Below are 26,307 nucleotides of genomic sequence, written 5' to 3' on the forward strand. Positions count from 1 at the left end.
CCACTTTGTATGGGGGTTTCGGCCCCGAGTGGACAGTCACTGAGAATAATAATTATATATTAAGTTAGTAGTACTAACAAGTATGAATTAGAAAAATGATATAGTTTTGTATCCAGGTGTTTCATTTTTTGTTTTTTTGTGGATAATTACAAGAAGGTTTCTGAAATAAAAAATCATTATTTTGTTATTTTTGTTTTACTAATCGGATTCGTACGTTAACAGGATGTTATCTAAAAACTAGGCAGGTAGATTTATAAAATCTTGAAACCTTTTTCAGCCCAAAAACCAAATAATTTCATGACATGGCCACAACAACCTACTGTCCGTCGACCAACCATGCAGTTGCAATAATATTTTTTTATGGCTTCTCTGCCTGACCTTTATTGTTTACATATAAAATAAATACAAAATATATTTTCCTACTTATGAATATGCCTACTGTGTATTTTACGTCGCAGTAGTGATGAATTCTCGGTTGACGGAAAACCTTACAGTAGGTTGCTATATCACCATGAAAGCAACATCGAAGTCAAATGAATGTATGAAGCAAAAGTCTGTAGTTTAGGGTTGCCATAATAAATAATATTTTCAATAAACAAATAAATCGATTAAATCGATATTAATATAATTAATTGCTTGCTTTTTATTTAGTCAATAACAATGTTTCTAAAATAGTTTATTTTTCACCAAAGTTAAATGTTTTTTTACTTAATACACTTTTATAGACTTTTTTTAGACTTTTTCTTATTAATTCGATTTAACAATACTTTTAATCGATTTTAACAAATAATTGATTTAAAAATATTTTAAAATCGATTGTTCATTAATAATAATTGTTTGTTTAAGACTGGCAACGTGTTGTAATCAAATCACCAACCGAAAATAAACTAGAAGTATATAATTAATGAATTAAAATACTTATTAAATAAACTTTTCATCAGTTTATATTGATAAAACTGCAATTCACGAATAAACATGATTTAATTTATGAAAATTATTGGTATATTTGTTTTTTTTGTATGAATTCTGTTCACATTGGGCCAAAATGGACAGTCCCCTTTGTTGCCTTTTATGCTCGATGCTCAATTAATATTTTTTTTCGTAATTCTGTACCTCTACTAATTCTTAGCAAAAATATTCAATATATTATTAGGTTTTGAAATAATTTTAGCAATATGGTATCATTAAATCTTTCGATGTAAAATTAATTTTACTTTGTCTATGGCTTATTGATATTGTTCATTCATTTGCTCTTTGTGTCACTTCACTAAGCTACACTATACTCTAATTGTCTGTGGTCATAAGTACGCCATATTTGTTTACCAATTAGGACAATTCCAAAAAAACAGACCTTACATGATGTGTATCATTACATAGTATAAAACAAAGTCGCTTCCCGCTGTCTGTATGCTTAGATCTTTAAAACTACGCAACGGGTTTTGATGCAGTTTTCTTAATTAAATAGAGTGATTCTAGAGGAAGGTTTATATGTACACAACATGCATAATATTGTAGAGGAACACTGATAATTATTGCAACCGCGCGAAGCCGGGGCGGGTCGCTAGTAATCAATAATTAAATGTCGGAAATAACTGTGATGTATCTCTATTAGTAAATCAGCTATAAAAAGCTGTTTGTTTTCATTCAATACATGTTCAGTAAAACATAAATTTTCGTTCTATTGTGCCATCTCTCGCCGCCGCACATCTCTCACAGTTTGATTCAATCCTAAAGTTTGAATTACCTTACTAGTATTTTGTACATTGTCATATATTAATACGCTTGCCTCCCTTTTTAGAAAAAAACCTCACAATTACTCAACATAAAGTATATATCATTTTATCAACCGACTTCCAAAAAAGGAAGAGGTTCTCAATTCGACTGTATTTTTTTTAATGTATGTGACATCAGAACTTTTGACCGGGTGGACCGATTTCGACAATTTTTTTTAATCGAAAGGTGGTGTGTGTCATTTGGTCCCATTTAAATTTATTTGAGATCTAACAACTGCTTTTCGAGCTATATCTAATAATGCGTTTTTACTTGACGCTTTTTTCGTCGATCTACGTTGTATTATACCGCATAACTTTCTACTAGATGTACCAATTTTGATAATTCTTTTTTTGTTGGAAAGTAGATATCCCTAGTTTAGTACCATGATAAGGAAAACATGATCTGATGATGGAATCCCAGGGAAATCGAGGGAAACTCTCGAAAATCCGCAATAGCTTTTTACTGGGTGTACCGGTTTTGAAAAAATGCAGTCGAATTGATAACCTCCTCCTTTTTTGGAAGTCAGTTAAAAACACGGAGACATGGGTACGACGACAGGATAAGGACGCGACGCCACGACGGACGGATAGGGAGAGGGTAGTAAAGAGGAACTTTGCATAGAATAATATTTATCCTACCGGGGTGAAACTTTCTGAGAGCAACCGCACAATAGGCACAGCTGTAAGCCGGGGCACTCAATTAGGAATATGTACGAACTAAGAGCTAGACTATTGTACAACCAGAAGTGCATTTCTTCACATATTTTTTTTTCGAATTGTTGAGTGCTGTTGGCCCTATCGGCCTTTACAGCGTCACCGGTGAGAGGGGCCGGGTAGTATAGACACCGGTCGCGAAGGAAGAAGGGGAGCCCTCTGGGAGGGCTCGGGGAATTCCTTCATTTTGACAATTGGCAAATATATCCATTCCTCCGTATAACTTTGATAGCGTGATGTAACTGAGATCAACGCCATCTAGTGACGAGAGCGTTACTTAACAATGTCATCTTATTGTAATAAGGTTTGTTACACGCCTTTTGTACACTCTTTCGCACAAACTTTACTCAGTCAGATTTAATTTTCGGTTTCAACGGCCGCAATGGTGACGCGCGCGGTTCTTCGTGAGGCTCAATTACGCATGCGCGCTGGTGATTCGAGCGCTCTCATTGGTCAAATACACAAGAGAGCACCATTTGAGACGACATTTTGACATTGCATTGGTTGAATTAATAAGCGCGCGGAAATTTAAAAACTATAGAACATTTAACGTTGAAAACGGAACACCTTTTTTACCTTTCTTTAAGAGCAGTCTCGTTGAACAGATTAAATGTTAGCGTGACATTCTGCCACAGATACTCAGCCGTGTTGTCTCTTTCCCTCGACATATTGTTCACTCTCTCCATCTCACTCGCACCTTCTATTGCTTGAAACATGAATGCGCCTGTAATAAAAGAGAGTATTGTGTATAATAATAATTTGTCAATATGAGCAATGATAAATTTAAAAAAAACGGGGAAAAATTATTTGTTTTGATAAAATAACATATGAAAATTTCAATGCAAACAAAGTCACAGACAATAGCTACTCAAATATAAAATAGATTCGTCCAAAAGGATAATGTACTGCGGTAAATATTATTTTCATTCTAAATATCTTTTAAATTGAGGAAAAAACACCATTAAAGTAAATGTTTTTCTATGGGTTCCCATTTAATTTTGTTTTGTTTTTATTTCTTGTAGCTGCCATATTTAGTATATTTAGCAAAAAAATTATGACGTTCCTTCTTAAAGTTTATATGTGGAAAGTTGGAAAAATAAATTAAACCCTTAAAAATATAGCTCAAAACAAATTTCCTGGTCAAAATTTGGAGCAGCCCGACTGGGGTAGTACCTCGACTTTATAGAAGATCACAGCTAAATAATACTGCTTTCAAGCAGTATTGTTTTCCTGTGGTGAGTAAGGTGACCAGAGCGCTTGGGGGGGTTGAGCGTAGGAGCTGCAACCCGTTGCCATGCTTGTAGTGTTGTAGGCGTCTAGAGCTACGGTAGTCGCTTACCATCAGGCGAGCCGTACGCTTGTTTGCCGACCTAGTTGTATAAAAAAAGTCTTTTGAACTAAATTAGCATACAATATGCATTGGGGCTGGTCATGTATGTCCAAGGGCCCGTGACCGACGTTATCAGAGATGTACTTTATCTATCAGCTGGACTGAAGATATTTTGGATATACGAGTATACTATGAGTTACGATCACTATCAGGTGCACATGATAACAACCGGGACCGACGGCTTAACGTGCTCTCCGAGGCACGGTGGGGAGACCCACAAAGTCCAATAACCAGACTGGAAATAAATATTTGTATGAACACAAATATTCACTCCGAGAGGGAATCGAACTCAGAATCGAATTACACCAGAGCGGTGTATACATTTGAAAAAAAAATTAAAGGCTTAAACAGAATCTTTTAATTATTAGACATTAAAGTAAATAAAGTAAAAGGGAAACCCAGAAAAATTAAGAACCCAAATAAAACATTCCTCCTTCTGCTAAAGTGTAATATTCATTATCGCGTTCAAGATATAAATGTTCATTAAGGGTATCCTTAAACGACTTCTGAGCCTAATTTTAGCTTCAAACGACGACATTTTAATAATTCAGTAGCAATAAATAAACAATTGAATAATAGATTTTTGGGGACAAAACTCGATTTTCCGAAGGTCTTTGTTGATGAAACGGCGTTTATTATTCACAGCTCATTGAATTTTAAATTACGAATGGAATAATTTGTGTGTTTTTCTTGTTTTGTTCTCGAGTGCAATTAATGTGTGTGTGTATGTGTGTGTGGGATTAAAAACAGGATAGAATTGGAATGAACTGGATTTGACCGGAATAAACGAGATTTTTTTTAAATATTAGTTACGTATAAATTTGATTTATTGTATTTCATTTGTTACTAACTGACCTCGCAAACGTTGTTTTGCCATATATGTTATTAACCCCCCTTAATTCTCCCCCCCTCCCGTCATAATTTAGCTGTATGAAAAAAAAGATGTTCTCTGATTCTCAGACCATAAGTCATAAGATTTTTTACTGAATTTTTTGTTCAATCAGAATAAAATATAGCCTATGTCACTCCTGAATTCCATCTTGGTATTTGTGCCTGTGGGTTGTTTGTGTTTTCGAACCTCTGACACAAGAGAAAATCCTACTAGGGGCGGTTGAGTGTGAGGAGCTTGTGAAGTTGTTGTTTCTGGTCAGGTTTTTCTTTTTGCGTTACGTGTTTTTTCACAATTAACTGAAGATTGCTTTTTTGGAACTTATTTCGAAATGAATAGACTTTATTATTATCAATTAAGACACAGGATGCAAAGTACAGTACAGCAAATAGTTTACTATATGGTATTATGTTATTGAATACGGTACAAGATATTTTGTATGAATTGAGCTATTTATTAAGTAACAATAACTATTCGTCATATTAATGATTAAAAAATAGATATTTAGAGTTAACTTACTATTATCATTTTGCTTTTAATTGAAAATATAAATTTGATTGAATTGCGGAGTTTATTTTTTAGACGTGAAAATTATAATTTATCCTATGGGGGCTAATTTATCACGAATTCGTTTAAAATAAATTTGAGGAAAATCCAATGGATATGAATCGAAATAACTACCCCATTGACGCAGTTTGTAGTGACCCCGCTTTCTGCTCCGGGGGTTGTGGATTCGATTCCCCCCCCCCCCCGATCGCCCCGAGTCTGGGTGTAATATATATATTTATTTATATATGTATTATTTTTAAGTAAGTTTATCGAAAAATAAAACATGTAACTATACCAGTCAGCTGTTGCCTACAACACAAGCATTAAGTTGCTTACTTTAGGAGCTGACGACCGTATGTGTATTTTGTAAAAAAACTTAAATTAACTTTAAAAAAAAGTCAAAGCAAATACGCAACTGTAGTAGCACCAATATATCGAGATAAATCTGTAGGGTAGTTAATCGACAGTGATAAAATTGTAGGTGGTATGGATACCGTATAACAACCGCTCTGGTGTAGTGATGCTAATACCGTGTTTTGAACACCGGCGGTTTGCCGGTTCGACTTCCGATCGTGATGGATAATTGTATTTACAAAAATTTCATTACTTAGGTTAGACTGTCGATCCTGGTTGCTATCATAAGCACATGGTAGCAATCGTAATTCATAGTAAGGAATATATCTGCCAACTTGCAATGCCAATGAGCTGCTTGGTTGGTTAAGCTCAAATCTTCCTCCTACGTGGAGAGAAAGGCCCAGCAGTGGGATGTTACAGGCTGTATGGTGAAGGCCTTATAAGGTGGTAATAGTCGTAGTAAAATTGTTGGTAAAGTAGGTCAAGTTATAATGAATTATAAGTTTGTAGGTGGTACCCACCAGCTATTGTATAAGCCACAACGAGCACAACAATGCCCACATTGGAGAAGAGGAAGGCCAGAAACCCCCTCAAATAGTTCCGTACGCGCGATCCGAACCTGCGCTTGCGACGCGGCATCGCTGCTTCATCCCGGACAAGCCTCCATACGGCCTAGCTGGTGGAACCCGTCTGAAAATAAATTAACGCTATTTTAGAATACTGGACACAAATAATTACTTGATAATAAATATTAATAGGAGAACATCTTGGCTAAAAAATCTACGCCAATGCTTTGGGAAAAGCACCCGTTCGTTATTCAGGGCTGCGGTATCAAGGATACAAGTTGCCAAAATGATCGCCGAACTTCGTGAGAAGATGGCACTTTCAGAAGAAGAATAAATAATGAGAATACAACACTGCTTGTAATTATGTAAGTAACAGACTCAAAACTACCCACGTATATGAGGAGAAAATATGAGGGTAATGAAAAATTTGCATGAAACTATTATTTATGATCCCAAAGCTGTAAAATTTGAAGTATAGACTGTTGATAATAATCAAAACGATTTGTTTATTGATAACATTTACCTGAAATGACATGACATGACATGACATGACATGGATTGAATTTTAACATAGGAAATTTAAATTTTCAATGTTTTCAATATGTTCGTTCATAAATAGAAGTCTTATTCAAAATAGTTTCACATCCACACTCATGTTTGAATTATAAATTATTATCCATACTTACATAGAAATAAGTAAAGTTGGACAGACAGTGAGTTGTCTGTTTGTAATAATAAAATAACCGATTTTATTAAATGCACATGGATGTGTACATAGATAGACCTTACCTTAGATAACATTTTTTTACAATTTTTGTCGGTCTGTCTGTTTGTTCCGGCTAATCTGAATAAAATTAAAACTAAAACGAAACTAAAATGAATCGGCTGGACTGAATTTGAGGGGACTTTCACTGGCATATAGCTGATGTAATAAGTAGTAACTAGGCTACTTTATTTTAGAAAATTGTATTTTTATAACTCTGCGAACTGAACAATATTTTTTTTTATTAAATTCCACGCAGATAAAGTCGTGAGCACAGCTAGTTTATACATAAAATCGTATAAATCGTGTAGCAATAACCATTTCTCACACGTAAATGTCTAAAATGACATCTCATAATAAACATAAACATTTCACGGGAGACCGATGACGAAAACAGTGTCAGAAGTTTATTTACCGAAATTAATTTATTTATGTTTTCACCCAACCGGTTATTACCGGTTACACCTGGATGAAAAATACGATTCGGAAGTTTAAATTTACGGTCATCGTATATTAAAAAAAAAGCGTGTGTGTACTTATGTACGCACGCAAGAAGTTATACTTCATTGGATAGTTAACTTCACGTTGCTGACTTCTTCGTTGACTAGCTAAATTCAATCAATAAATATAATAATTCAGTGGGTACGATTTTCGACCAGATTTATATAACCTTACCAGTATAACCTTTTTTTTTCTTACATAGCAAACAAGCTTACGGCTAGTCACCTGATGGTAAGCGAATACCGTAGCTTATAGACGCCTGCAACACCAGAACTATCGCAAGCGCGTTGGCAACCCTATCCCTACCTCCCCTCCCCCCAGGAGCTCTGGTCACCTTACTCACCTAGAAAAACACAATACTGCTTGTAAACAGTATTATTTAGCTGTGATCTTCTGTAAAGTCGAGGTACTACCCCAGTCGGGCTGCTCCATATTTTGAGCAGAAATTTTCCTGCTGTGTTTGTGTACTTCAGTTGGGCCTTGTAACAATTAAGAAAGCATATAAGGTACCCTAAATAAATACATGTTTTATTTTTTTATTTTTTGTGAACATACAAAAAGTTTCACCAGTAGAGAACTTATTTTTCGGGGCAAAAACATAAAAAAAAACTCGTAAAAAACCACTGACAGCCTTGGCACCGTAATTAATGCGACAAACTCCAGCGATTTTTTTCGGACGCTCTTTTAAAATTTGCCTTTAAAATATATGCGAAAAAATGTACCAAAGTAATTAAAGCGTATGTTTTAAGCTGATTTTTTTTTTAACTTTCAACATTTGGACGGCGTTGAATTTCATAAAACACTTTTTCATTTTTCACTCAGTCGAACAGAGTTATTGTTTGTAACCAACTTGAAACAAAAGAAGTTCTTCGTTCTGAAATGAAATTCAGACAATCCACAGCTAATACACACGCTCACAAACGCAAAAAAAATAATTAGTGTGTGCTTAAGACCGCACGGCAGAAGCGAAAACTGCATTGGCAATCGCAATCAATTTAATAATTATATATTATCGTTATTATAAATAATATTATGTATTATTTTTTTATATCACTAGGTCGGCAAATAAGCGTACGGCTCACCTGATGGTAAGAGATTACCGTAGCTTATAGACGCCTGCAACACCAGAGGCATCGCAAGCGCGTTGCCGACCCAATCCCCAATCCCCCCCAGGAGCTCTGGTCACCTTACTCACCAACAGGAACACAATACTGCTTGAAAACAGTATTATTTAGCTGTGATCTTCTGTAAGGTCGAGGTACTACCCCAGTCGGGCTGCTCCATATTTTGAGCAGGAAATTCCTGCTGTGCCCTACCTCAGTAATTTAGTATAATTATGAATCCTATTAGTGGAATAAAATTAATAATGTATCTTAACAGGATAACTTTGCATGTCGTGTTTGCTTTAATATGGTTGTACATTTATAAATGTAGTTTATTATAAAATTAATATTGTCAGGTATAATGAATGTAACAACTGCTAGCAAACCAATTTAAATAAATAAATAAATAAATAAATGAAAAACAGGTCAGAAATTAAAGTTATTATTTATTTAATTCTACATAAATCAAATTAATTATTTTCATTTTCGTATTCTATAAAGGATGCAATGGGTTAGTTATAACAAAAATAAGAAATGAATGCTTTCGGTTGAATTTTACTTGTAAATCTAGAAAAATCTCAACCAATTATAGTTTCGTATTTTGTTGTACTTCTATTTTTAGTATTTGACATATTTAAATACAATGCGATCTTTAAAAATTGATAAACTTGAATACACTCGGCGGTCCCGAGTTCACCCGATCGAAAATATTTTTGTGTCATTTTGGCTTATGATTATTACGTAGATAATTAAGCGCTTTAATCCAATATATTCACACAAAGGTAACTTTAAAAAGCCGTGTTTGACTATATAGTAGGTGCTATGTAAAATAATAAGAGATCATATAATTGTGTTTGGAAACAAAACAAAATGGACATTAATTTACATCAACGTTGTACAACTTTGGCAGTCAAAAAATAATCACTAACAAAACAAAACAAAATGGATATTAATTTACATCGACAAGTAATACGTTGTACAACTTTGGTAGTAAAAAATAGGTAAAAAAACTTTTTAAGTTAAACGGTTTTATGTTAAACATACATTGCAATGTTTAAGATAAATGTACTAAAAACCAAAAAATAATAAAATAGATACAGTCGTGGGAATTATAAACATATGCATAGACTAGACTAAAATAAAACCGTGGGGCACGTCAATTGTCTACAAATTATCGACTTAATGTGCGATAGAAGAATCCCAAGAATAAATAATAAATAAAAAATAAAACAAACGGGGTGAGCTAAATAAAACCGTTTAAAAAATAATCTAATACGCGTTATTACAAATAACTCAAAATATACTCATCAGGACTTAATCAAAGTTTAATAGGACTACATGACAAGCACCACCTTTCCCTCAATAAACGAATTTAAAAAATCGGTTCACCTCGTAACACAGATAAAAAAATATAGACGAAAACCTACTTTTTTTTCTAAAGTCGATTAAAATGAAAATAAATCAATGACTTTTAAGAATACCATCTTTCGAGGTAAAAGTAAAGTTTCAAAAAATAAAATAAAAATAAAATCTGTGTGATAATAGTTTTTATTCCAGATAAAAATCCATACAAATAAATATAATTGTGGAGTGTCTGTTTGTTATATTAACATAATCGCTTTTTACTAAATACACATGAATCTATACACGGTACATATAGTAAAATATTTTTTTTACAATTATTATCTGTCTGTATGTTTGTTCCGGCTAATCTCTGACACGGCTGGACCGAATTTGACGGGACTTTCACTGGCATATAGCTTAGAATGCAATAGGCTATGGAATTTTATTTATTTTATAACTCTGTGAACTGAACAATAACTTTTTTGTTAAATTACACGCGGACGAAGTCGCGGGCACAGCTAGTAGTAAATGTATTTTTAAATACAATCGCCACAGGTTCTCTAAGGAAGTATTAAAATCTTTACTAGATCGTTATAAACAACAGTTCTGTTCTCAATAATGTATTGTAAACAAGTCATCCTGATTGATACCAAAACTATTTATTTACTATAGGTACAAAAAAATCTTTGCCTCGGCGTGCTTTTTTGGAGTTTATTGGAGTTAACTCCCTAAGAATCGATCTTCAGGCCCCCGGTATGAAAATAATATTAGGAGTAAACTCTACTGAACGAATGACCTCAATTCGACTGTATATATGTTTTTCTTTTATGTATGATCGGCGATAACTCCGTCGTTTATGGACCGATTTCGATAATTCTTTTTTTTTTGTTGGAAAGGAGATATCCCTAGTTTGGTACCATGATAAGGAAAGCAGAATCTGATGATGGGATCCCAGAGAAATCGAGGGAAACTCTCGAAAATCTGCATAATTTTTTACTGGGTGTACCGATTTTGATGATTTTTAATGTAATTGAAAGCCGATGTTTATCATATGGCCATATTTAAATTTCATCGAGATCTGATTACAACTTTTGGAGTAATCATTGATAATGCGTATTTACTCGATTTTTTTTTTGTCTACCTACGTTGTATTACTTGTCGATATAATTGAAGTCGGTTTTTCTTCGTTTGCCTGCAAACACAATTATAATTATTGTTGTTTGATTCGTTTATTCACCCTTAAGCCTTTTTTGTGCCTATTTAGGCAGTCGATCAGAAGGAATAAACTCCAGTCGTGCGTCGGAGCTGACACACACACTTTTTTTAATATCACTAAGATAGCAAGCAAACATACGGTATATCTTACGGTATCTGGTCGTCATAACGGATGGACACCTGTGACATCTCCAACGCCGAGAGCATAATAAGCGCGTTTCTGACCATTTGATATGACCTCAAGTCTCTCCAGGAGCATTATCTGCCTTATAACAGGAACACACACATTGGTGGAGAGCAGTACCTATTGTTTCACTATTGCATTCTGTAAGATTGGTATATTTCTATATATTTATCATTTACTAGTTGTGCCCCGCGGTTTCACACGCGTTAATTTGAAAAAAAATAGTCTAAAGCCTTCCTTGAATAATGCAATATCTAACACTGAATTATTCAAATAGGATCAGTAGTTTCTGAGATTAGCGCGTCCAAGCAAACTCTTCAGCTTTATGATATTATTCACTTCAGCCTACCGCAGTCCACTGCTGGACATAAGCCTCAACAAGTTCGCGCCAAAAATGGCGTGAACTCGTTTTTATTATTATGCCTTTAATTAATTAAAGATATTGTTTAAATTTTCTGTCATTCTTCAAAAAATAATTGATCGTAATCTGACAATATTAAAAATATTAAAATAACCCACATATATAAACATACTGAATTATATATTTTTATTTTTGTCACTGTTTGCGAAAGTCACGAAATAGGCTTAAAATATACCTTAGATCTAGCGAATAACTAATTACATAATTGTGTTTGCTCGCAAACAAAAAAAATACGACTTACATCGACCAATAATACAACGTGGGTAGACGAAAAAATAGTCAATTATACACGCATTATTAGTGATAACTCAAAAAGAAAGTTAAATGGGACCATATAACTAGCACTAGCTTCGTCATTACAGCCTATGCAGTCCACTGCTGGACATAGGCCACCACAAGTTCACGCCAAAAATGGCGTGAACTCCTGTGTTTTGCCCATAGTCACCACGCTGGGCAGGCGGGTTGGTGACCGCAGGGCTGGCTTTGTCGCACCGAAAACGCTGCTGCCCGTCTTTGGCCTGTGTATTTCAAAGCCTGCAGTTGGATGGTTATCCCGCCATCGTTTGGCTTTTTAAGTTCCAAGGCAGTAGTGGAACTGTGTTATCCCTTAGTCGCCTCTTACGACACCCACGGGAAGAGAGGGGGTGGCTATATTCTTTGATGCCCTAACCACAAATACAGGAAAAGCTTATGAGGTAAGACACAAAAAATACAGTTGAATGTACAGTGAACCTCCGCCTTTTTTGGAGTCAAGTGAACAACGATTATATAAAGAATTCACTTCCACAGCGGTATCATAAAACTTTTATGTAACGTTACAAAATACAAAACACAATCGTTACATTTAAGAAAATATCTTTTCCTCCTGTTACAATTTCGATGCATCGTAAAAATCGTAGCCCAGGTCTTTGATACGACGAGACGAAATCAAAGCAAGTAAAATCGTAGGAGTGTGTTAGTGTAAAATAAACAATACAATGGAGCGTTTACGATTCGAGAATTGATGGTTGTTTGTGTTGGGGTAACGTTAAAAATGTAAGAACGAAACGACATTATTTTGATTGGAATTTTGTCAAGAGTGAGATGTAGAAACGTGGCGATTCAAATGTGTTCTGACCATTGCAGTCAACTATCTTGGAATCACTATTATTTGTAACTCGATGAAACGAAAATACGTCACGATAAAGAAATAAACACACAAATCTCTAGTGACTATTAACATCGTCGGAACATCATAATTGCATTTTTTTGTTTATTTCATAAAACGTTCCCAAATAACCAAGTCTATCATCAGCTGAAGAGATTTTTTTTATTTTATGCATATATTATTCAGTTGTGGTACTTCTGACAAATCAGTACCTATTAGTCTTAATCTGTTAAAAATGTAACAAGTGCCTTTTCTAATATTTACACATTAAATACCGGCTAGTAATAATATTAAACATAAATAGCCTGTACAGCATTACTTTAAAATTTCATGAACCTGCTTAAAATAAGTGAAAAGCTACACGCAATTTACACTTTGAATCGCTCTCCTGTAAAGTTGCTATTTTTCACATCCGACGTTTTTAATAGTTATGAGCAAAATGTATATGCGAGAATGAGATAGAATACATTTACTACTTAAAACGTGTAAGCAATGTGTTTTGCATGGCGCTCGTAAACTTTTTCAAGTGACAATGATTATCGTCGATAGAACAAATTGCAACTACCCTCCTACGTCTAGTCGAAATTCTGACTCATTTTTCGTCGCCGTGTCGCACAAACTGGACTTTCGTATGAAACGGAATGCAGAAATTACGCTACCTAAATTACGTAACTGACAACTCAAAAAATTATTCTTATTATTACACTCGTTTGCCCTCACCCTTATTCAATTAAATGTATTTCAATAGCTTTTAATTGTGATTAATATTAATTGCGCCAATTTTACGTAGGATTGGAAGATTCAGATGAGAGTGATCGATGAGGTCGAGATATATTAATAGTTGCAATTGGATTTCGTAAATCTAAATACTGAGAGTTTTACTAGTAAGCTGTAATCTAAAACAAAACAAATGTTCTTATAATATATTGCCTTGCCCCGCAGTTTTATTCAAAATTTCAATAATCTGGTAAGTTTGTTTCAAATAAAAACCACCAATCCCCATACTTCAAACGTTAAAAATAATTTTATTATCTTATTTAAACTTTCATATATGTTTTGAAAGAATTCACAAAATTGTAATGTAAAAAAAAGGTTAAAAAAAGATAACCTTTACTTGTTATCATTTCATCATCATCAGCTCAGCCTATTGCAGTCCACTGCTGGACATAGGCCTTCCCAAGTTCCAATCACAACGACTCCAAAAAACTTTTACTTCAAAATGTGCATTATTTCTATTTATCTAAGACGAAATTCGTAAATTTAAAATTTTTAATTACTATAATAATACCAACTGAAATGGACATAGGAAAAAGTAATTAATAATTAATTAGACTGCATTTATTTCGCTGAATCTAATTTAAATCGTGATTAATTATTCAATTACACGATATCAACTAATATTGGCAATCGCTGCGATTGGGTTTCGATTAATTTATCTTCGGACCACGGTTTTAGTTCAATAAAACTGGATTACGTTCCTCAAGACTCAATTACTCAACTATTATATATATTTTCTCGTAATGTATTAAATTTAAACTTGTTTTCATCTTAGATACAATATTAAATTTAATCATTATCTTTGTAGGAGATCCAAACTAGTGATGGTCTTCACCCATCTGCTTAATGAATGAAAACTATTTTTTAATTTAAAAAAATACACCGTGAATGCGTTAGTTGAAAAATTCCTGGACGGGCTATATTATATTCGCCAACCGCCATTCAAATTATTTTCACCCATTGTGTCTATATCAGGGATTAAGTATATCTGCCTACCCGCAATGACGGCGTAGTGGATTCAGCATTGCCACTTCTCCTACACGGAAATCCCAGTGTCAATATTCAGTACGTCCACAGATTTTGTTGAACTTTGAACATGTATTTATGGGATTATAGTTCAGAAACCAATTTGTATATACTTCTAGATTCATAACTTTATTCCTTAGTGATTTCTAATAATATTCAGACAATAAAGATCTCTAATAATTTGAAAAATAGTTTTCTTAAGCTGAATGAACGATAAACCTAGAATCAAATTTTGTTGTAAGCTAAAAGTTGCTACGTGTTAAAAAATTGTTCGTTGGGTGAGAGAGTCACCCACAACTCCTAACACGAGACACAAGAGAGAGAGTAAAAAAATCCTACAGAAATCTTAATTTTTTTTTTTCAAAACACACAAAATCACCTTACACTAAAGCAAAGCTTAAACCTATAAGAACTACAATGACTCACCCACAATAAATTGCACTCAGATCTTAAGACGGCGAGAGAATCCAACCCAAAAAAAGAGCAAAGAGCAAAAAGAGCCCGCAAACACTCGCCCTGAGGCTTATATACCCTAGCATACCCCGCGCGTCGCGACACAACTACCCCCTAAGGTGAACCGCAACGTAATACGATACGAGGGTATTCCAAAAAATTAAATCAGTCGCCTAGAAAAAGTAAATAGCAACGCTAGTGCATAACTGTGCTATTATACATCAGCAGGAACGAAACTACGTGCTAATAAAAATATATGCTACAATACCCCCCCCGACAGAGAAGAATTTTGCATCTCTGGCAAAATTCTAAAAAAAACTAATGTAAGGAGAGAATCAGGTAAGCTCAGGAAGGGATTATAAAATTTAACTCCATACTAAGAGAAAAAAAAATTTCTTTTTGATAGATTAATCATAAGAGATAATCGAATTACAAAAACACCACATATAATTTTGAATTCACTGCAACACTGTCTTACGACCCAATCATACGTCACTAACATACAACATCCTGAAATTCAACTATCAATGTGCGTTAACCGACCTAGACAATTAACGCCCTGACACTCAGAGTGACGGTCTATAAATGAGCACCACTCAGCAGCTACTTAAAATTTTTAATTTAACAATTTTTTTTTCTTTTTAATCCATATTTAATACCGTATTCCCGATGTAGGCTTTAGAATGTGCATAACACAATTAGAATCGAATATATATTCGATAGAATAAAATAATATGTGGAATCGCCACCCGTTCCAGAGTTAAGTTGTAACACAACAACAACAACAACTTATGGCGTAGGCTTTAAACAAAAAAAATTTGAGTGAGTAGATACGTTAGAGATGCACCCAACACAAACAAATTAAGTTATTGCTCAGTGGAATAACCCAACAAAAATAAACACCAAAAAGTACATTAGAGATGTACCCAACACACAACTATCATAAGTCATGTACTTGTATAAGCACAAAATAAAAAAATGAGATCATCACCCGTCTCAAAAATGGAATACGTAATATAGATTTAAAACAAAAAGAAAACACAATATCAATTACCCTTACTACCAGAACTTCCTGTTAACTTCAAATCTTTAATATGCCAAACCCCAAGATCTTTACCATTCATATCCTGTAATACGTATACAAGAGGAGACCTTTTACCAACAATTCGACATTTGATAAATTTAGGGGCTAATTTCTTAGAAAAGTATTTATCTTTATCACTCAAGAAGTAAGTTTTCTTATAAACAAGATCACCAACATTAAATTCCGCAGTCCTACGACGCAAATTATAACTTGAAGTATTTTTTAAATGAGCGGCATACAACCGAAATTGAACTTTATCGAAAATACTCGCCAACTGACCTAAGTTCTCCGCATAACTGTCACGAGGAGTAAAAATCATATTTTCTATACTATCAGAGTCCAAATAATGCGAACCACACGACACTAACTCCCTACCGAAAACTAAAAAGGACGGAGTAAAACCCGTAGTTTCATTTACCGCGCTGTTAATTGCAAATTGAATTTGAGGTAAGTACCTATCCCACGATCTATGATCCTCATCGACAAAGGATGCAATACAAGTTAAAATAGTACGATTATATCTCTCAACCGGATTAACCTGTGGAGTATAACGTGGAGTAAAATGAACATTAGGAACATTATAACTTTTAAAAAAATTGATACACTCATTACTAATGAATTGCGTACCATTATCCAATATTACCGACTGTGGAATACCATGAACTAAGAAAACATTATCCTCAATTAACTTAATTATTACTTTGGAAGTTGCGCGCTTCATAGGGAAAATTAAACAAAATTTTGAAAAACAACAAGTTACAACCAATATATAATTATTTTGTTTTCTACTAATAGGCAATGGACCCATAATGTCAATTGAAATAACCTGCCAAGGACGGACACAATTCTTAGGACGACCCATGACACCTAATGTCAAATGATTTTGAGCTTTATATTCTAGACACTTAGAACAATTATTGACATAATTTAAATATCTTTATACATTTTCGGCCAAAAGTACTTTAAATTTAATCTTTTAAGAGTTTTAAACATACCCAAATGACCCGCAGTGGGTACATCATGATTAATTGATATTATTTCCGAACGATGTTCCATAGGAATCACCTCCTTGCAATCAAACTCCGATGTTAAATAATTTTTATTTTTAGACAATCTAAATAATTTATCATTTTTAATACAATAATTTTGAAACGATGCTGGCTTATTAGCGCAGCCATTAAAAATATTAAGAAACCATTTATCCATTTTATTAAGATACCTTTATAATCCGAAATTGAAAATATACTACTCACGGGAACCGAACGACTCAACGCGTCAGGAATAACACCATCACAACCTTTACGATGTTTAATCTCAAAGTTAAACTCTGATAACCTAGTACTCCACCGAGCCAAACGACCCGACGGGTTTGACAATGATAAAAACCACTTAAGGGCACTATGATCCGTGTAAACTGTAAATTTTTTACCATTATCGAGATAACAACGCCAATGCTCGACCGCTGCCAAAACCGCCAATGTTTCTCGTTCCGTAATACCATAATTTTGTTCCGGCTTGGTAAATGACCTACTCATATATGCGACAGGATGTTCTTTCCCTTCAAAGGTCTGAGAGAGCATCGCACCAATCCCATAACTACTCGCATCCGTGTGAACTTCAAAAGGTTCGTTATAATTAGGACACCTGAGAACAGGAGCAGAGACCAAACACTCCTTAAGCTTTCTAAAAGAACAATCCGCCTCCTCCGTCCATTTAAATGGAGGTGCACCCTTACGAGTAGAAGTTAATTTATTTAACGGTGCCGCTAAAGTACTGAAATTCTCAATGAAACGACGATACCACGAAGCTGTCCCTAAAAAACGTTTCAAACCCCCAACATTGGTTGGAGTGGGAAAATTAACTATTGCAGAAACCTTATCCGGGTCCGTACGCAACCCGTGCTCATCGATTACACACCCCAAATACTTCAACTGACTCCTAAAAAAACGACATTTATCAAAATTAATAGTAAGATTACATTCTTTTAAAATTTCCAATATTTGTAATAAAATAGAAACATGTTCATTGAAATCCGCGGTTGCAATTATTAAATCATCAACATAACAACAAACTTTAACCCCGAAACGGTTTCCAAACAACTTATCTACTAATCTCTGTTGAGTGGCAGGTGCGTTAGTTAAACCAAACGCCATGCGTTTAAACCTGAATGTACCACGTGACGGAATATAAAAAGCCGTTTTATCCCTATCCGATTCCTGAATCTGAGTTTGAAAAAAGGCACTACAAAAATCGATTGTTGACAAATAATGAGCATCCCTAAGATTATCTAAAATTTCTGATATATAAGGTAAACTATATGCATCCTTTTTGGTTACCGCATTCAGTTTCCGACTATCCAAACATAACCGATAGCTACCCGTATCCTTTCCCTTAGGAACCAAAAGTACCGGAGAACTCCACTCACTCTGACAGGGTTCGATGACATCCAACTCAAGCATCTTATCAACCTCCTCCGAAAGAATTCGTTGTTTCTCAGGAGACATCCGATAATATCGTTGCTTAATGGGAACAGCATCCCCCGTATCAATTCTATGAGTAACCACGGTAGTCAACCCTAAACCTTTCCGCTCAAAAGAAACAGAACGAAACTGATTAATAATGCTATCAACAATTGAACGCTGATCGCTATTTAAATGTTCATAACCCGTAATGACGCCATCCGAATTATTACACAAAACAGATTCTTGTTTAAAACTAACTGAATTAATATATTTCGGACAAATTTTGAATATTTTCCAAAAGTCAATGCCTAAAATAATATCTGAATTAATTTCCGGAAAAACAAAAAATTTTATAAAATGAAGTTGATCTTCGAACGCAACCGGTAAACACAAGTAACCAAGAGAAAACAACTTGTTCCCGTTAGCCACAACCGCAGAAATAATGTTATCTTTAAAAAGAGTATACCCTCGTTGTAAGAAATCCTTATAAAAATTACCCCCCAAAATTGATATAGACGCACCAGTGTCTAAGAGACCCGACAACTTAATGTCATCTATATGTATAACAGCATAAGGCCTATTTTCAATACCATTATCATTACACAGAACCGAGTTTAATTTATACGATAAAAAATAAATTGAAATTGTTTTAAGCCAAGAATCCCAATCAGATTTAGAAAAATTAATATTATTACTAGTTTTAACTCGGTTCCAACTTACTCGTTTTTTGAATCATTAACCCCGTTATTATATTTCGATTTACATTTAACACAATCGGGACGCTTCACATTAGGCTCTCCGCAACCAAAACAAAACACAACATTCCGATCCTTAAAACAATCGGCATAAGAGTGAGAAAACGATTTACAACGTTGACAATAAACAGTACGGTTCGCCGCGCGATCACCGATGGAATTAATGCTCGGCTGAATTTTACTATTGCTATTATTACTAGGCACAGAATGTTTACGCTGAGTCGGCAATGATGTATGAGAATTATTGTAAGACGAGTTAGTAGGAGACGAAAATTGACGAGAGAATTTATGCGCTGAAGGAACAAAACGATCAGAATTAAAACGATTATTTTTATACCCCTGATTATTAAAATTATTCGAATAATTAAATTTTTTAAATGAACTTTTAAAAACGTTTTTAACGCCAGTATTATAAGCTAAATCAGGTGCAACTAAATCATCCGAGACATTCTGTGGTTCGTGAAAATCTAAAAGTCTACTTTGAACATTCTCATAATTACGACACACATTCCTAAGCTGATCAATTGACGTTATATCTGATGACGCTAACATCCCTGCGTAACAAGGTCTAACGTTGTGTAATAAAATTTCTAATTTAAATTTTTCCTCAGGAGGAGTAGTCAATCTGTTAAACATTTCATCCATAACAGCCAAATAAATTACAATAGACTCATTCACCCCCTGAGTTCTATTTTGAATTTCCCTTAATAATTTGTAATCAAAATCTGGTTTATCGAAGTCCCTACGCAAATATTCTAAAACTACTTTCCAATCTGAAACCCCAGCACACACACTCCTATACCATTTTAAAGCATCGCCAACAAACAGCTGTAACGCAAAAGATAAAACTTTGTCATCCGCAATGCGATGAATAGTACAATGTTCCGTAACTCGGCGTATAAAAGAGCGTACACAAGATTTACCGTCGAATTTAATTTTACTTAAATCTCCTAAACTGTTATGATCACAATGAACCGTTACATTCAAGGGATTACTAGATGATAACGAAGAAACTGTAAGAAATGGAGATTTATTAGACGATTTTAATTTATCAACTACCCCACAATAATTATTAAATTGATCAATACACAAATCGTAAATGTCCCTATTCTTCTTAACCTCATCCTCATCCAATCTGCCAATCCTATGATACAAATGAGCCAACAAATTCTCTGCCCTCAATAAACTATTAAAATTCGGATTAGAATTAATAATTGATTTCACTTTTATCAAAGTGTCACTAATACCGCCCAAATCGGTTATAATATCCAACGGACTGACCAAAATCTCCTCTGACGGTAACAATTCCGATAATTGTAATATTTGTTTACGTAAAGCTAATACCGTGGCAGCTGGCTCCTCATTCCGAACAACCACCTCATATTCTAACTCAGCCTTAGGCAGGGATACGAATTTTATTAAGTGAGTCATCGTAGCACAATAATAAAATTAAAACGAAACAAAAAGTACAAAAAAGTTCGATTGAAATTAATGTTAAAATGTAACAAAGAAGTACAAAGTAAGCAAAAATATTCGTTAATAGAGGGTAGTCAAAAAAAATTTAGTTACGGCAAAAATTATTGAGCAAGAAATAATTAATACAAAAAGTAGGTAACTGAAATTTTTTATCAAGGAACGATTAACAATGCAAAAACCGTGACTACGTTCGTACAAATCTTTTAAATTCAAATAAAAACTTTTAAATATTAACTTTAAATTTTAAACATACCAATATAAATACACAACCTAAACGAAACAGTAATCAAATTTAATTAATAAAAATGAAAAGTAATAATTTAACACAATTCACAAAACACAAAACACACAAAGACACAAGGACAAGACCCTTTATATACCCAGAGAAAACCACTTGCCAGGAATAAGAAAAAAAAAAAAAATTTGAGTGCCAATGCGATACCCTACAAAATAAAATAATTAAAATAATTCACCGACAAACAAATAATTTTAAATATTAGAGAATTTACGCTGGGCGCCAGTGCTACGTGTTAGAAAATTGTTCGTTGGGTTAGAGAGTCACCCACAACTCCTAACACGAGACACAAGAGAGAGAGTAAAAAAATCCTACAGAAATCTTAATTTTTTTTTTTCAAAACACACAAAATCACCTTACACTAAAGCAAAGCTTAAACCTATAAGAACTACAATGACTCACCCACAATAAATTGCACTCAGATCTTAAGACGGCGAGAGAATCCAACCCAAAAAAAGAGCAAAGAGCAAAAAGAGCCCGCAAACACTCGCCCTGAGGCTTATATACCCTAGCATACCCCGCGCGTCGCGACACAACTACCCCCTAAGGTGAACCGCAACGTAATACGATACGAGGGTATTCCAAAAAATTAAATCAGTCGCCTAGAAAAAGTAAATAGCAACGCTAGTGCATAACTGTGCTATTATACATCAGCTGGAACGAAACTACGTGCTAATAAAAATATATGCTACAAAGTAATTAACAAAAAGTTTTTTTTTTAATTTGTGATGCCCAAAATTGATAATAATAGTTACATACAGGGTAAGTACAAAATCATTTTAAAAATTGCCGTGCGTATTTATCCTTAAATTTCCCGCATTACAATATCCATTTGCGTGACATGCTTTTAAAATTAAAAACGTTATTATTCACCTTTCTTTCTTTAGTATCATATTAATCGTAAACCTCTCATTAAATCCGCCAGTATAAGAACATTTTGTTGTTATTTAAATTACAGTAATAATAATTACCCATTATATTGTTTTTTAATGTTTACGCGAATTTCGTTGATTACAATTAAACAACTTTCCTGCCCTCTCCCGTGACCATGGTTGCTGTAAAGTATCTGAAACGTCTGGCATCTAAAAAACTTGATAAACCGCGATCAAATCCGAAAAAGGTAGTAGAAAATAACGGGTAATTACCCATATCTTTTTTTTGTTATACAACTAGGTCGGCAAACAAGCGTACAACTCACCTGATGGTAAGCGATTACCGAATCTTATTCTCGTACACGCCTGAAATACCATAGCATCGCAAGCGCGATGCCAGCCCTACCCGCAATCCTCTCCAGGAGCTTTGGTCACCTTACTTACCACAGAACACAACACTGCTTGAAAACAATATCAATTAGCTGTGGTCTTCTGGAAGTTCGATGTACTTCCTCAGTCGGGCTTCGATTTGAGTAGGATAAGTGTCAGTGTGTTTATTCATTAAATTATGATACAGACATAACCTTTGTTGTTCGACTGTAAAAATAAATGAGAATAGTTTAATCAGACCGGCAGTAACTGTCAAATATTACGCGCCATAAAATATAAAACCGCTACGTCACTGCGCCCACGCGTGAACTCCTCGCGGAGTTAGATCATTGACGAAACGTCACTGACTATTATTTCTATTAAAAAAAGTTTTTGAAGGTAAAGTTGTGACAGGAGTATTTTAATTTTGATTTAAGATTGTGATGAATATAATTTTAATGAGAAGATTATTTGGAACAACAATAGAAAAACGCGTGGTTCAAAGTTGGTAACAAAATGACTCCATTACTATTATGCCACTGAAATATCTGCTAGATTGGTTCCACAATTTAACGCTGCAAGTATTGTTGTAATTCTACGTAAACTTAATTACATAATTTATTTCAAAATTCTTCTTCGTAAAACTTGGCATTACTATTCCTAACCTGTTAACTGGGTCTGCCTTTTGACTAACACTCCTTCACATTGCGCGATCATTTAGAACGTTCGTGGAATTTTTTTATACTTCAATTATTTGTAAATAATTATAATAATATTTTCTTTAGAAATATGTATAATACTCTATAATTTGAACTCAATGAAACACATAAATGTATAGGAGAAAATGAGATGAATACATTACAATTCAAAATGAGTTAGGGACTTGTGAAGCGTTTTGCATGGCACTTACGACGTTTTCCACGAGATCGTGATCATCGTCGAAAGAACAAATTGAACCGACCTACCTTCCTACGACTTGTCAGTAGCTTCACTTCTGCCGTGTGTGAACTGAACACAGACACTTTGTTTCTAAAAATATATATACAAAATATAATGGTAAAGTCAACGTTCCTCGTTCTTTAAATATGTAAGAATAATCGTTCCTATTAACGAGGCAATAAAATGTCTAACTAATAATATAAGTACTAAAGCTAGGATGTATGTTTGTTGAATGAAATTTGACACAGAGCTAGGTTATAGTTTGGTGTTACGTGCACGACTGGAGTTTACTCCCTGAGATCGACTGGCTTACTAATCTAAGAAAAAGATTAATACCATATCAAATGGTAAATAAACGAATCAAATAACGTCGTAACGCCATCTTGGTTATTCGATAGATGGCGTTATGAGAAACGTAACGAGGTCATTCGTTCAGTAGATTTTACACCTCATATTTTTTTTCATACCGGAGGCCTTGTATGAAATAATAATATTTATTTGATTTAAAGTTTACAAGACAAGATAAGGATTAAGATACCCTTATCCCTACATGAAGAAAGAGGTATATGCCAAGCAGTAATATGTTACGATGTGGGGCTGAGGCAACCAATCAAAAAAAGGTAAGATACAACTAAATCGCGCAGTTATCAGTGGGGTTTTGTTTCATGTGACATGGAGTCAATTTTCTGAGCTCGAGTGCAATATAATATTTATTTATATATGTATTATTAATATGTACACTTATTATAATATCAGTCGGATTTTATCTGAAACACAGCAACAAATTACCTTAGGAAGAGACGACGTGTTAAACATAGCATACTAGCTGCCACGGTATCATGCGAGCGAAGTCGCGAGTCGCGGGCCACAGTATGTGTATTGCACATAGCATTCTCCCAGCCCAGCAACAGTGACGTATAAATATCGTAATTAGGCTCATATGACGTAACAGCGGTGTTGCCAGTTTACCGATTCCACTTATATAGAACCATTAAAATTATACTAGCTTGTTTGCCTTGAGTTTATTAAACGTTAATTTTCAATTGCATAGAAATATTTGATTTCGTTTCGAACAATACCGATTTGCCTGTTGTAATATTGACTATCGGTCATTCTCCAATTCGGCGTTCTTTGCCTAATTACCGTGACGTTTTTTATTTTTCACTGATTTGACTTAAACACATTAAAATATGAAACAAATCAAAAATACGAATTCAATAATTAATTTGGCATGTAACAGTTACTTGTGGTTTTCTAGATAATGAGACTTAAAAAATTTATGAGTACGGTAATTAGAAAATTTTTATATTTAATGTAACGGTAATTAGAAAATATGCTGTGTGGTTACGGCAGTAAGAATATAGCCACTCCCTCTCTTCCCGTGAGTGTCGTAAGAGGCGACTAAGGGATTACACAGTTCCACTACCACCCTGGAACTTGAAAGTGCCGACCGATGGTGGGATAATCATCCAACTACTGGTTTTGAAATACACAGGCCGAAGACGGGCAGCAGCGTCTTAGGTGCAACAAAGCCAGCCCTGCGGTCTCCAACCCGCATGCCCAGCGTGGTGACTATGAGCAAGACAAGACAAGACACATGAGTTCACGCCACGTTTTTCTTGAAATATATTCTCTCTTGCCAGGACAAATGCGACTGATCTCATCTTGCTCTACAAAAATTTGGACGTCTTGTTTGGTTTTCTCTACAGTAATCCCTATATTATTATTATGTAAATACTTTGGTTCTATTTCTTTATCATGACTTTGTTTTGGTTTTGGATGTAGCGTGTTTTATATTTCAGTCTTAATGCTTGCTTCCTGTACTTTTCTTTTGCTCTTCTTAGCTCTATTGTTTTGTCTCCAATATGACATTTCTTTATTTGTTTTCTATACATGCCTTCTAAATAACAATAAGAGTGAGATTTTTTTACGTATCGGTTTCTCGACAGTTATCTTTGAAGATGGTGAAGTTGGTGTTGAACACAAGGAAGACGCTCGTTCCGTAATATTCACACTTGTATCTTTATTTCCGGTCAAATGCTCATTATTGATTAATAATAAAATAACATACTTTCAGTAGAAGATGATGACAGAGCACTAGATGGACGCGGCGTTGATGTGGTTAAAGAAGGTTTAAAATTTGGTGTCTTTTTCAAGGGAACTAATTCTTTTTCAAAAGAAGTCGACTGCAGAAAATTTCGTCTTGCTGATTATCTTATTTTTTTGATTTGGGATTTTCGGGACAATTTTGTACTCTTTTAGTGTACTTTTTAGCGCAGCGAATATGATAAATCATTGAGATGTGGTGTGACAGAATTTCAAGAGGATCTGTTATATTGTTATCAAGCACCTCTATATCTAAGGTCCCTTCTTCCTCGATTGTTTTCAATTTTCCCTTTTCCTTTTGTCTTTTATAGTAAGTTCTGAAATTTTCTCTACTTCTTTTTTGAGTTTTCTTCCGGCTTTTAGTGACATTTCGCAGATAGGCAGTATTTTTTTTATTTTTTTTTTATTGTACCCTTCTTTCTCCCTTTTTTTTTTGATTGCTAATACAAAAAGGGGCATTTTTAATTCGTTCTCGGCGTTGTCGCGCGGCAAGCCTTCTATTTTCTTTAACTTCCTCTTTGGTCTTTTTGGGTTTTCCTATCCTATAAATTAAATAATTTTATGAATGTTTAGCATATAATATAGACATATTTACGGACAATGATAATAATAATCTACGAAAACCGCGGTAAACAAGTATTACTTTTTCATACAACGGTAATTAAAAACATATGGTAATTGGTATACGGTAATTAGAAAACGATACATTTTCACAAAAATGTTTAAAACCGACGCAGTATACAAATTCTAGCTTATTACAACGTACGGAGGCCAAAGTACT

General features: G+C 34.3%; 1 protein-coding gene across 1 annotated transcript in view; it reads right to left on the bottom strand.

Annotated features, from left to right (window-relative positions):
* Positions 1-26,307, bottom strand: part of LOC123663566 (TWiK family of potassium channels protein 18-like) — a 62,680-nt gene that overhangs the window by 16,812 nt on the left and 19,561 nt on the right. The window contains exons 2-3 of the mRNA XM_045598239.1: positions 6,190-6,358; positions 3,063-3,210 (exon numbers count right to left, since the gene is read on the bottom strand). Of these exons, the coding sequence (XP_045454195.1) occupies positions 3,063-3,210; positions 6,190-6,307 (266 nt within the window). The 5' untranslated portion in view covers positions 6,308-6,358. The remainder of the gene's footprint in view (positions 1-3,062; positions 3,211-6,189; positions 6,359-26,307) is intronic.

The sequence above is a fragment of the Melitaea cinxia genome, chromosome 20, assembly GCF_905220565.1.
Source record: "Melitaea cinxia chromosome 20, ilMelCinx1.1, whole genome shotgun sequence".
In the NCBI taxonomy this organism is placed as follows: Eukaryota; Metazoa; Arthropoda; class Insecta; order Lepidoptera; family Nymphalidae; genus Melitaea; species Melitaea cinxia.